Source organism: Spermophilus citellus, assembly GCF_964194105.1.
Source record: "Spermophilus citellus genome assembly, chromosome: 7".
In the NCBI taxonomy this organism is placed as follows: domain Eukaryota; kingdom Metazoa; phylum Chordata; class Mammalia; order Rodentia; family Sciuridae; genus Spermophilus; species Spermophilus citellus.
In genome coordinates this window covers 30,402,421-30,416,767 of record NC_138188.1, presented here as the reverse complement: position 1 = coordinate 30,416,767, position 14,347 = coordinate 30,402,421, and the positions used below count along the sequence as shown (strand labels likewise).

At 32.7% G+C, this 14,347-nt stretch overlaps 1 protein-coding gene across 2 annotated transcripts in view; it reads right to left on the bottom strand.

Annotated features, from left to right (window-relative positions):
• Positions 1 to 14,347, bottom strand: part of DNAJC13 (DnaJ heat shock protein family (Hsp40) member C13) — a 124,063-nt gene that overhangs the window by 92,252 nt on the left and 17,464 nt on the right. The window contains exons 2-6 of one of the 2 annotated variants that reach the window (XM_081300893.1): positions 14,024 to 14,104; positions 4,283 to 4,422; positions 3,039 to 3,114; positions 2,156 to 2,305; positions 1,723 to 1,764 (exon numbers count right to left, since the gene is read on the bottom strand). In XM_081300893.1, the coding sequence (XP_081157019.1) occupies positions 1,723 to 1,764; positions 2,156 to 2,305; positions 3,039 to 3,114; positions 4,283 to 4,422; positions 14,024 to 14,059 (444 nt within the window). In that variant the 5' untranslated portion in view covers positions 14,060 to 14,104. The remainder of the gene's footprint in view (positions 1 to 1,722; positions 1,765 to 2,155; positions 2,306 to 3,038; positions 3,115 to 4,282; positions 4,423 to 14,023; positions 14,105 to 14,347) is intronic. The other variant, XM_081300894.1, reaches the window with a different exon arrangement.

The following is a 14,347-nucleotide window of genomic DNA, read 5'->3' as shown; positions in this document are numbered from 1 at the left end:
ATTCTCAAGTTAAAAATAAATTGGTTGCTCAGAAGTGTAACTATTTCTGATACTGAAATCAGAAAGAAATTCTCTTGTAAGTGTTCAGAAAAGAGTAAGGCATTAAGTAATGAACACTCCCACTAACATCCCAACACTATCTTCAGTAATGATATTCATAGGATCAGTATCACAAATCTATGGCATCATATTCAGTACAGTTCTTTCTTTCTTTCTTTCTTTCTTCTATCTATCTATCTATCTATCTATCTATCTATCTATCTATCTATCTATACACAAATTCTGCAGAAAAATAAAAAAACCTGCATTCGCCCAAGAATATATTTAGACCCTTGATTTTGAACTTAAAAACAGATCAATGCCATACCTCTCCGTAGGAATGAGGGTAAAATGAAGGCCACCAAAAAATGGTGTGCTTTTCACACTAGGCTTGTTTACATGCTCCAAACCCACTCCACAGGATATTCTCCATTCCTTCCAGTTGATAATCACCTATTGTTAATGACATATACTGATGGAAACTTCTCATTATCCCTAAGGACTTTAGGGGCCAGGCCTAAAGGACTTTGAAAGACCCCAATTTCAAGTATATCTAGGGCAACTGGAGGCCTTAGGCCAGATTCAATTTCTATAAGAGCTGTTCAGCCAGGACAGCACTGGGGTGGAACCTTTTTTGTGGGGAAGTGTAGGCGTCCCTTTGTGTACCTTACTCCTGATATAAAAATAAGTGAACTACCTTCAGTCAATCATCTAGAAATATTGTTTCTATCTCAAAGTTTTGAAAAATATTAAGTGACTGATTAAAAAAGTTATAACATAACATCCCGAAGTTATGTTTTTTAAAACAATTGTTTCCCAAAAAGATGAGATGTACAGAATAAGAAACCAGCCAGCTTGCCAGATGCCATTAAACTACTTTAAATGGCTCCTGAGCAACCAATTAATCACTAGAGTTGAAATCAGTGAGTCTCCAAGATGCTGGTGCTGCCAGCATAGTTCCTGCCTTTTGTCAGAGGTGAGGGTTTTGTATAGTGCTATAAGTTTAGGAATTATTTTTCCCAATTATAAAAGTAATATCTATGCCTGGGTAAGAAATTCAAAATTTTTAGAGAGTAAAAAACAAAACAAACCCTCCCATAAATTCCCATTCCTTTCCCCAGAAATCTCTAGTTTAGTTTAAATGCTGCTGTAACATGACTGAAGACAGACTGGGAAAGTTAAGATTCTAATAAGCAACTATAACTTCCCACAAAGCTGCCAGTACACCATGCCAAGCTTTAGTATGAGCCAGATCCAGGGCAGGAAGATGTAATAAACACAGTTTCAATGTTCCCAAACTTTAACACTTTAATACTTTTGAATTAGGAAACTCCTACACCAAACAACTACTGCATGTTCCAACCAGTATTATTATTAGTATGATATGTACTGGTGTTATTGCTTGGAATTCTGAATAAGAATCACCTGAATTATAGCACTGCTATCACATATAAATCTTTTTTTGCCTGATAATTTTTTTTTCCTGCTAGAATTAAAAGTCTTAAGTTTACTTCTTCATACTAGTTTCCTATTAAGCTACATTTATCTATCCATATGGTATGAGACAACAATAAAACTATGTTTTTATTTTTCCCTTTTAAGTTTGCCATAAAAGGTACTAGTTATGGAATAAATTCTATAATAAAGGGCAACATTTAAACAAATAAAAATACTTATATTTACCCTTCCTGTGATTTTTCCCTCTGAAAAATCAGTTCTAAATCTCTGAAAGAGAAAACATAACCACAGTTAATGACAACAAACCGGTCAGGAAGACTCATGGGAAAGCACAATTTAATAACTTGACACTAAAAACTGTTGTTACACTTTAAGGATGTTCAACAAAAAAGTATAGAGTTTTATTGAAGAACAAAATAGATTTAACATATAGTGCTTTTTCTTGTATATGCATCTTAGGCTAATGAACTATCAAATATAAAATATATATTTCAGGTTTTCTGTTGGACAAAAGGAAGAGTTTCACATTTAAAGATTAATAAGAAAAAATAAGCACAGTGGGTACAGAAGTTGAGAACATTAATGTTCCCACTTAAGTGTAACTATTTCACTTCAAAGAGAAGGTAAACTTAATTTATAAACAGGGAACCTTTCTTACCAATGCTTCTGTAAGAAGTTCTGTTCTGTGCTCTGTAGAAAATTTTAAAGTCTCTGACTTTTTCCCACTGCCTTTACGAAATGTGAGATTGAACTCTGTTCCTTGACCTTTTCCAACAGGACTGATGCTGCAAATGTCTCCATAAGGCCACTAACAAAAATAAAGGAATTTTTTCAATTGGGGTTAAAATACAGTAAAATGAAACACTTATTACTTCAACTTCATATTCACTGATTAACTGAGCTCAATTTTACAAAATAATAGAGGTCTAGAAGAAGTCAAGTTCTTTTAAAGGTTTTTAGTCATCACAGACAACCACAAAAGTCTTACCAGTGTTACAATTGTAATGATTTGACATTAATCTAAAACAATTAAAATAGAAGTGAAAAGAATTAGGAAATAACATTTTATGATTACTTGTTAAGTCTGTTTAAAAAAGCACTTTAGACTTAAAATAAGCTAAAATAATTTCTTTAAATATGCTTATCTGTCCATGTTCAGTTGGTCTTGCCTTTATAAACAAGTAATTCTACCTCCATAACAAGTACTTTATACCAATTGTGATATAATTTTTACCTGCATTATAATAACAGTATTTAAAAATTATAAGAACTACTTTACTAATTTTACATATAATCAATAGTAATACATCAAAAAAAATTTCCCCTGAAAGCCTTAAAAATAAGCTCATCTGCTCTCTTCCTTATTTATTTATTTTTGATCCTGAACACAGAGCATTATGTATAATAAGCATATTAATTTCTTTCAGGTTAGATATTTCTATCCTAACATACTGGTTTCAGGCCAGAAGTAATGGATCAAATCCTGACTTTTTAAATTCAAGGACAGTTCATGTAAACCTAACAGCATCTAACATAATTACCTGATTAGTTACTTCTAAAGTATTTGGATTATATGTAGTAATTGCATGGGTTCCAACTGAAAAGACACGCTTATACCTACAAAGAAAGACAAAGGCTTAAATTTAGTTTTAAACAAACAAAATCTTATGAAAGAATATATATCATACTAACACAGAAAGAACATTTCAATAAATAATTATAAATGTGTTAGTTGATTAATAGTGACTAAATACAGCTGAGTTTTATATTCTCACTTTTTTATGTTCTAAAATGTTACTAGTATTAAAATTCACCCACCATTCCTTTTACTGTCAACTATTAAGAGTTCTGCATTAAAAAGTACACAAGCACCTTGTGATGTTAGCACAGATTAAGCTGGCAAAGAACCAGCTGAGGATGGTAGAAGATTTTAAATGGGAAAATTTTACTTTAACCAAAAAACAATGCATAATACTAATTCTTTCAAAATATCCTTTCCAACAAAATGATGTAAAGGAAGGAAAGCTATGGCCTGCAACTGGTCAGTCACAGCCATATGAGGAATCAATTTCTACTTAAGCAACTACCTATTACGTTAAAGTAGTGCAATTTTATAAGTACCACGAGCAAGAAATTTTCACTTCTCACTTCATTTCCTTTACTTAAAGTAACATGTCCAAACAAGAAAAACATTTGGTTATCAGTAATCTTTTAGAAAAGGGAGAAATTCAGAATGAGAAAATTCAATTAAAGTTCAAAAAATAGATCTTTGAATATGAAATATTAAAATGGGCATAACCTCAGTGTACAAAACAAAAACAAATAAAAGAATAAGAAGAATTCTAGATACAAAAGACATTTAAAAATAATACTGTAACACTGTGGCTGACAAATCTGAAAACTAAAGAGTACATCAACCACTAAATAGAATAATTTAATAAAGCTACAAAGAACAGTACTCTCCCAAAGCAGCAGGCCCCAGCAATTTCAAGACAGAAGAAACCTTAGAGGCCCATACTTCTCAATTGTTCCAGGAAACAGAGTGAGGACAGGTTCTCAATTCTCTTAGTGATACTAAAATCTGATAACACACACACAAACACACACACACACACACACACACACACACAAAAAAAAAAAACAACCCAATTTTTAAAGTAATTACTAGGGTTAGGGTTTAGATGTGAGGTATCCCCCAAAAGCATATGTGTGAGACAATGCAAGAAGGTTTACAGAAAACATGATTGGGTTATGAGAGCCTTAACCCAATCAGTGAATTAATCACCTGGTGGGAGTAACTGAGTGGTAGCAAAAGGCAGGTGGGGTGTGGCTGGACGAAGTGGAGCATTGTGGGCTGTGGCTCTGTGTTATATATTTATATCTGGCAAGTGGAGATCTCTTTCTCTCTCTGCTTCCTGATCCACACTCATTTTAGGAAAACAGTTCAATATAGAAAAATCCATTAATATAACTGATCATATTTACTGAAGTACATATAGTTAAGATATTTTAAAATTATGTTTCAGTTAAAATAACCAAAAATGGATGTTAAATTAAATCAAATGCGTTTTTGATATCAATAGAGAATATCATGTTTTTCTGCTTTAGATTACTAATACATTAAAAACACATGCATTATTTTAAACCAACAGACATTATTAGACTCAAGGGTAACACCCTAGAAGTATTCCCATTAAGATTAAAAGCGATCTCAAAAGATTCCAATTTTTATTGCCCGTTTTTTCTAATCAGCATATTATATAAAGATCAAAATTGTTTCTATTTGGGCAAAAACAATATACTTAATCTTTATCATATATTCATTAAGAAATAATTCTGTATTATGAATTTTCCCCCAATTTTACATGTCTAAAGTTAAGTGGGAAACTAAAAAAAAGGAAAGCATTTCCTTCTAACATATAAACATTCCTTTGTTTCTAATTGAAGTGAGGGTTGGGGATAAGTGAAGTAAGCCAATGATATAGTTCAACAGCTAAAGAGTCACAAAACTTCAGAGGTTTAACCAATTAATGGGAAATAAAATAAATATTTTGCTCAAGTCAATGTTTAACTTAAAAGACTACACGATGGAAATGAATGTTCAACAGAAATATGAATTCATATATTCTATTTTGCAGAATCAGTTTGAGTCAAAAATGAGAATCTTTATAATCCTAAAGTAAAACCACCTATATTTATTTTATTCTTCAAGTAAAAAATGTAAGAATTAAATGCTTGAAATATTCCAGAAGTTAACTGCTGTTATGTGCAGTCTCAGAGGCTCAGAGGATAAGTCAAGAAAATGTTTTCACTCCTGTACCTTCTTTTTCCAGTCTTGACCACACCTGGGCCTCTTCTAACATCTTTTATTTATTAAAATCATTTTTAACTGATATGTAAAAAACTTTAAAATTATGCACATTTTAATGGGTACCATGTGATAATTCCATATAGGTATATACTGTATAAAGCACACAGGTTAAAAATATTCACTTCCTCATTCATTTACCATATTTTTATGGTGAAACGTTAAAAATCTTTTTTTCCTAACTTTTTGAAATATAACTGTTATTATCTATGGACATGCCACTGTGCAACAGAACACCAGCATTTTTTTTTTTTTTTTTTTTGGTGGTCTCAGATTGAACCCAGGGCCTCTTTCATGCTGAACAGGCACTTTATTCCCAGAACTTCTTATTCCTATCAACTTTTTTCTGTTCCTCTCTTCACCTTACCCTCCATATCCTCTGGTAACCATCATTTGCTACTTGCAGCTTCTGAAATCAACTTTTTTAGATCCCACCTATGAGTGACCTCATGTAGTACTTGTCTTTCTGTGCCTGGTTTATTTCACTAATGATTTCCAGTTCATCCAAGTTGTCACAAAAGACAGAATTTCATTCACTTTATGGCTGAATAGTATTTCATTGTGTGTATGTACCATATTTTCTTTTATCCATTCATCAGCTGACGGATACTTAGGATACTTCCATTTCCTGGCTACTGTGAAATGTGCTACAATAAACATGAAAGTTTTTGCAAATGTCTCTTTGTTATGCTGATTTTGTTGCCTTTGGATATATACCCAGCAGTGGGATTGCTAGATCATAAGGTAGTTCTATTTTTTGGAGGCCCCTCCATACTGTTCTGCATAATAGCTGAATTAATTTACATTCCTATCAACAGTGTGCTAGGTTCCCTTTTCTCTACATCCTCACCAGTATTTATGACTTTAGTCATTTTGATGTAAGTCATTCTTACTGGGGTGAGATTGTATCTATATGGTTCTGATTAAAATCATTTGGATATTTTAAATTTAAAATATCCAAATAAGTGGAAACAGTCCCTGTTCATAGTTCAGAAATTAAATGATTAGTGATGTGAGCATTTTTTTCATTTACTTAAGTTTTTTTTTTTAATAGACACACTGGATTTATATTAACATATTAAAATACACTCCTTTATTGTAATTTCTATAAATAAAACTTTTTAAAGAGAGAATTTTTTAAATATTTATTTATTTATTTATTTTTAGTTTTCGGTGGACACAACAACTTTATTTTATTTTTATGTGGTGCTGAGAATTGAACCCAGCGCCCTGCGCATGCCAGGTGAGCGCACTGCCACTTGAGCCCATCCCCAGCCCAATAAAAATTTTAAAACACCCTTAAATTTTCTAATCTTTATGAATACTGATTTCTCTTTCAAAACAATTTTTTATAACATGATTATTTTCTTGTGGCCACTCCCTCCACCTCTTAAGGGAAAAAAACTAACAGGTTAGAACAAGACTATATTAGGTATTTCACAGACTGACCCAGTACTAAATCAGCACCCAACTCTGTGCTAGGTTCAATGATATGTCAGCAAATGAGAGAGAGAGAGAGAGAGAGAGAGAAAGAGAGTCTTTGAAAGAGTTTCTTTCTAACAATTTGTTTTTACTTACTTCAGACATCTGAAATGAATTTCAAAGTGGTCATGTCAGTCATTGCCTGAAAGCTACTTTCAGTCCTGGATATATTTGCCATGTGTAAGTGTTGATATAAAGAGATAAACCAAAATATACTGGGTTATCATCACAATGTCATATTCTTCTACACAGAAAATTCATATCATTCAGTTTTCTAATAGGAAAAAATTAATATTGTTTTCTTTCAGTAAATTACAAAAAAAAGATTTATTATTTAGTAATGGTTCTCAAATTCTTGAAGGGAATGAGACCTTTGTGTATTACTTTTATTCACTCACTCATCCATCCATCCATCCATCCATCCATCCATCCACTTTGGTACTGGGGATTAAGCTCAATGGCACTTTACTAAACACCGAGCTACATTTGTATCACTCTTCATTTTTTGAGACAGGTTCTTATTAAAGTTGCCTAGTCGTCCATGAACTTGTAATCCTCCTGCTTCAGTCTCCCGAGGAGCTGGGATGATAGGCATGTGCCACTGTGCCTGGCAGTGTATTACTTTTAAAGCTCAAAATCCTCAAGAAAGCCAACAGATCTAATCAAACTAGGAAGACAGCTTTCATGTCACCCACTAAGTCCAATAATATACAGCTTAAACTTTCCTAATACCACTGGCAAGGCTGGTTAGTTTTAATGGTTCACTACTATTCAAAGGGAATTCATCCTCCCTAAAAGCAATTCTATCATTTCCCAGTTCCGTAGATATCGGCAACAGATCCTCAGAAAGAAATTGATACATAATTTCCCACAAATTTAACCTTCTGATCCAAACTCTGTCTTTCGCTTCACATAAAGCTTACTGATTCTTCCTTCAATCTGATGTTCAATTGATTCTTTTTTCCTAGGCTGAACATCCTAGTTTCATCAACGATAAGTTTTGGCCATCAATTTTTCAAACTCTTTAAATCCTCATAGAACCTATGATTTTTTCCTTTTATTATTCAAGGTTTTGAGAATCCAGTTACTTGAACTAGGGCTTCTGTCCACCTAATAATAAAATTAAGGACAACTAAAAGTTTTCACAGAGTTAGGAGATAAATGATAAGCACTGCTAAAGGAGGCACCACAGCTTAGGGTTAAGCCCACCACCTCTGGGGTCATACTGCCTGGATTCAAATATTACCTGAAACTCTTACCGATTACATATTCTCTGATAACCTAATTAGTCTCTTTAAGCTTCAGTCTTCCCAAGTGAATGATGTGGCTAATACATACAATTACTTACAACAAATAATCCATGTAAAGTGCTTGGCATTTAAGTGTTTAGTGTGTAAGTAAACAGTCAAAACATGTTAGCTGTTCCTATTGCTATTATTCTGCTAGATGACTAATAGTGGGAAAGGGGAGGAGATTCTAAAACTCTAATAGAATAACTGAATTAATTATAATTAGAATCCTTACATTTTAAACAGCCATGATGGCTTTAGCAAATTCTTGTTTAAAACTCAGAACAAAATGAACAAACTGTCATTCATCTGGCTATATCACTAGGATACTTGATTCTAGTCAATCTCCTCTTTGACCTAAGAAAGCTCATTCATATCAAAAGCTGTACTCCTCAGAAAAGAATAGTGACCGGATATATTCTGCAAATATTTGTTTTAATAAATCAGTGAGTAAGATGCCCCACCTCTCTTGGAAGAAACAAGGAGTGTTTCATGAAGTAACAGTATTTTAAGAACTCAAAATTCTGTGATACAATGTCCATATTTTTTCTAGCTCTAAGATTCTTATAAAGATATGATCCAATTTTCACTTTTGGATTGAAGATGTTCAAATCCCAGACTGCCTGATAATAGTCAGAGAGAGTTACACAAAGAATACACACAGAGAATTTAAGTCACACTCTTCTGAAGTTTAGAGGCAGGGTCAAGAGCTAGGACAAAACAGGAAAAAAAAAAAAAACTCTCAAGACACCCCGGGTTATTAGAATTAGTGAGGTGGCATTTAGGGTTATCAGAATTAGTGAGGTGTATAAATGCCAAGTAGCCAAAGAGAAAGGGGATCTCTTCTCTTGTAAAACTCTATTTCTGTTTTTTATAGAAAAGTGTCAGAACTTCACTAACTTCATTTTCTCTCAATGCCCTAAATCTAATCACCACATAGAGTTTCTTCAAATGCAGTGAGCATCTGTCAATCTCCATTTTGACCTAAGAGAGCTCATTCATATCAGAAACTGTATTCTTCAGAAAAGAAAAGAAATAGTAATAGGACATACTCTGCAAATATCTGTGGGGCATCTTTCTCACTGAGTTATTCCAACTCTATATGGAAAGCATAGACTGTTTTAAGGGGAGAAGTTAAAAGAGTCAAGGTGTATACATTGAAAAATAACAAAACATTGTTGAAAGAAATTTTAAAATATCCAAATAAGTGGAAACATTCCCTGTTCATAGTTCAGAAATTAAATTTCATAGACTAGTCACCATATATTCTAATGTATTACAATTAAAATCCTATTAGAATACTAAAATGCTACTCAACATTTGCTACAATATATAAAAATATTAAATTGATCCACAAATAGATTTTACCTGTAATTTCCATCCAGAAAAACTTAAGGACTTACTTTATCATGAAGTTTTCCACAGTGAATCAGCACTTCTGCTTTAACTGAAACATCTGCACCTTCCTTCCTGTCTGAAATGGCTTGCTTAGGCCAAAAAGGAAATTTTGCTCTTTTGTGAGAGAAAAGTCTTCATGAAGACTATTTTCAGAACAAGCATGTAATTAAATTATGTATATACTGTGCAAGGGCGAAAAAATAATAAGGGTAGAAGAAAAGCTACTTTGCAAGCCAAGAGAATCTCTAGATTGATGGTGAACAGACCTGCATTAATGAAAGGATATGGGGCATAATAGAAACTACAACCAAGGTAAAAGGAATGCATCACGTACGTCTTTAGTGAGAATATCTGGAGGTTATCTTTAATTTAGTAGGTATATGAAGAGAAGGAAAAATATTTATTCATCTTTATTGCCACCATCAATAATACTTTTCTAAAATGTTAGGACTGGGTCAGAAACATATAGGTAGTCATGGAGTCTCTTAAAGCTGAGTCCCTAAGTCTCTCAAATCACATGGAAAATTTGTTGTATATAAAATATTTCTTGAGAGATAATTCAATTGGCTACTTTGAAACAATAGAAAAATTTTAATGTTGGTCATTTATTCTTCACATTAACATTGCTGATAATACTTTAAACCTAGATTAGAATTGGCCATATAAAACAAATATAATAAAAGTTTCAGTGCTACATAATAATGTACACAACCCAATGAAATGACGCTATATGGAAAGCACAATCTGTTTTAGGGGAGAAGTTAAAAGATTCAAGGTGTACATGGAAAATAACAAAATATTGTTGAAAGAAAATTTTAAAATATCCAAATAACTGGAAACATTCCCTGTTCATAGTTCAGAAGGGTTAGTACTATAAAGGTAGAAATACTCCCATAATTGATCTACAGTTAATACAACCCCTATTCAAATTTCAGCTACCTTTTTAGCAAAATTAACTCACTCTAAAATTCATATGGAAATGAATTAAAACAGAATGCTTGAAATAATCGTGAAAAATAACCAAGTTACAGACTCATACTTCCCTTTTCCAAAATAGTACAAAGTTACAGTAATCAAGGAAGAGGGGACTGGCATAAAGATCGGCTATAGGATCAATGGAGTAGACTTAGGAGTCCAGAAGTAAATAAATTTATGGTCAAATGATTTTTGACAGACTTTCCACAAACAATTCAAGGGGGAAAGAACAGTCTTTTCAACAAATGATGCTGGTACAATTAAATTATGTACATAATCATGCAGTGAAATGAAATTTTGGGGAGGGGGGATGTTTTATTTTTCTTTTTTATGGTCCCATCCTTAAGACATTTAAAACCAGGAAAGACGAAACCATTTTTTTAGAGTTGTGAGGTCACGGTAATGACAAAAGTCAGGGCCGAGGCCATCTTACGGGTAGAGCGAACAGGTCAGAGTGTGTGTACACTGAAATTAACAAAACACTGTTGAAAGAAACTTTAAAATATTCGAATAAGATGAGGTGTATAAATGCCAAGTAGCCAAAGAGAAAGGGGATCTCTTTGTTCATAGCTCAGAAGAGTTAACACTATAAAGTTAGAAATAACCCCATAATTGATGTACAGTTTCAATACAATCCCTATTCAAATTACAGCTATGTTTTTAGCAAAATTAACTCACATGTGATAGGAATGTTACAGGTCCTGTCTGGGGAGGTGGATGTCAGCCACACTGTTGGTACAATTCATCAACCTCCACAGATGTACTTCATGTATTTTACCATATGTATTTTATTAGTGGAATGAATTTGCATCCTAACTTCATACCATATACAAAAATTAACTCAAAGCTACAAACTCAGAAGAAAACACAAGAGTAAAACTTTGTGACCCTAGATTAGGTAATGGCTTCTTAGATATAACACCAAAGTCACAAGTGTAAAATTTAAAAACTTTGTGCTTCACCGAATACCATCAAGTAAATGAAGGTCAGGCATAGTGGTGCACCCCTGTAGTCCCAGCTACTTGGGAAGTTGAGGCAGGAGGATCACTTGTGTCCAGGAATTCAAGACTAGACTAATCAACATAACCAGAACCCATTTCAGAAAAAATAAAGAAATCAAAAAGTGAAAAAACAACCTGTACAACTTGGAGAATATATTTACAAATCATATTATCTGATAAGGAATTTGTATTCAGAATACATAAATTCTTACAGGGAACAATGAAAAAACCACCCCATTTAGAAACAGGTAAATGATGTGAATAGACATTAAAAAAAAAAAAAGATATAAAAAAGGCCAATAAGCACATGAAAAGATACTTGAAATCATTAGCTAGGAAAATGAATATCAAAACTGTAAGATACTACATCATACTCATTAGGATAGCTAAATTTTTTTAAAAAGGCAATAATATGTATTGGCAATAATGAAGAATAGGAACTCATATGTTGATGGGAATGTAAAAAGCAATTTGGTTATTTCTCAAAAAGTTAAATCAGATAACACATTCCTTGGTATTATACCCAAGAGAAATGAAAATAATAATTTACCTAAAATCCTGTACATGAATGTTCATGGAAGCATTATTCAAAACAGTAAAAGAGAACATACACAAATGTCTATCAACTGATGAACGGACAAACAAAATACAGTATATCCATACTGCAGAATACTATTTAACAATAAAAAGAAATGAAACACTGGCATATGCTAGAACATGGATGAACCTTGAAAATATTATGTGGAACAAGCCAGCCACAAAGACCACATTTTGTATCATTCCATTTACATGAGATGTTCCAAATAGGTAAATCTAGAGACAGGAAGTAGTTTAGTGCCCACCAGCTGCTAAGAGGGAAAAAGGAGTAACTGCTCTTAAGCAGTTCTAAGAGGAAGTATTTTTGGGTGATGAAAGTGTTCTAAAAACAGTGGTGACGGTTCAAAATTCTATACATTAAAAACCACTAAATTGTATTAAAAGAGTGAGCTTTATGATATATAAATCATAAACTAAGTCTGTTATAAAAACAACAACAACAAAGTTTCAAGGTATAAATAGAGGAAAAGAATTGTTCTGGTATCATAGAAATAGCTGTGCTCCAATTTTTTTAAACAAAAAAAGGGAAATCAAAGAGAACTGTCTTAGTCACTACTCTCTAAGAACATTAAAAAAAAAAAAATGTTTCCAGATGATTACAATTACTGGCAAGCTCACAAAGCAAAAAGCTTTTCAATAAGTTTGTTCTTTAGAATGCATGAGTATGCTATGATGATATTAAAAACAGAAGTTATGACAACCAGAGCAATCTACCACTTGAGAAGAAATAAGAATCATTTAAATGTACAATTTTCTTCAAGTCTGATTCAAAGAAATAAAAGACTTTTATAAAATAAGTATTTTATAAGGGTAATAATTATGCTAATTTAGAAGTTTTTACAATTAATCTGCTAAAACAAAATCAAACATTCAAATCTTTCAAAATTATAGTTGGTTTGTTAATGCAAACCAGAAACACTATGGAGTTCTAATGTTGCACCATCCCAAAAGTTGCCACATTTTCTCACTAAAAAACAAAAAGTGAAGAATAAAAACAAAAGCTAATGGCTTTGTGTATTCATTTCTTTTATCTTGAGACCCGATTTAGAATAAGGTAGTCACCTCTGTTCATGTGTGACACACTCATTTTACCCATTAGTACTAAAGAGGACCAGAGGCCAAATTGCTTTTGCAATGGTGAAGAAGGTGCCACTCATTACTTAGGGCATAACTTAAAAACCTTCATATGTTCAGTATCACTTCATTTAATCTTTACAACAATCTGAGGTGAAGGAATTACCATCCATTGTACAGAAAGGAAACAGAAGCATTTATACCTTTATCTAAGAAAGCTACTAAAAATGCAATCAACCCCTTAAGGAAAAAAAGAACACATCCAATTTTTAAATTTCACTACACTTAAAAAAAAAGTGTACAAACTTCACTAGAATTAATGACATATTTCATCTGATAATCAAATGGATATGAAAATGTGTTGATTATACAACAGGTTAGATTCTGGGCAACAGAATTGTAGTTAACACTGTCATTAGTGTATAACCTCAAAATTAACTGACAGCAGCAAAGAGAATGGCTAACTGGTCTACATTCCTCTTAATTGATGCTTTTCAATTCTTTTTTTTTTTTTGGTGGTGGTGCTGGGGATTGAACACAGGGCCTTCTGCATGTGAGGCAAGCAATCTACCTACCAACTGAGCTATATCCCCAGCCCTTACTTTTCAATTCTTAAAAAAAACTTCTCAAGACAGATATAGAAAACTAGAAATGTCAAAAGAAAAAAGAACAATAATTTATTCTAAATGTAGCATTTGCTTTTAAAATGTGCACATATGCTTTTCAAAAGAGAACTGAATAGGCAGTTGATCTGTGCAGTATTATTCAAGATATCGAAACAGTAATGTTTGAAATGGTATTTTACAAAAGCACAGAAAAATAAAACCAAAAGGAATACTTACTTTCCCCTCCATGAATGTTTTGTTGTGTAGAAACATGCCAAATCCTTATTTTCCCTAATTATGTTCATTTTGTGCTGAAACCTGAAAGATAAAAATATTGGTATCCTTATTACAATGTTATATATTCTTAATTTTTCCTGAATGTCCCACATCAAAGGTATGATATTTCCCTTACTTTCCTAGCTCTACAAGATCATAAGATTATTTTAAGGGCAGTGGTATGTTCAATGTTCTTAAAGCTTTTTTATTGGTGTCTGGTCAACTGTCACCCACTGGACTGGGTTTCTTGAGGACAAGAACTGCTCTTGACCAACATCCTGTGTG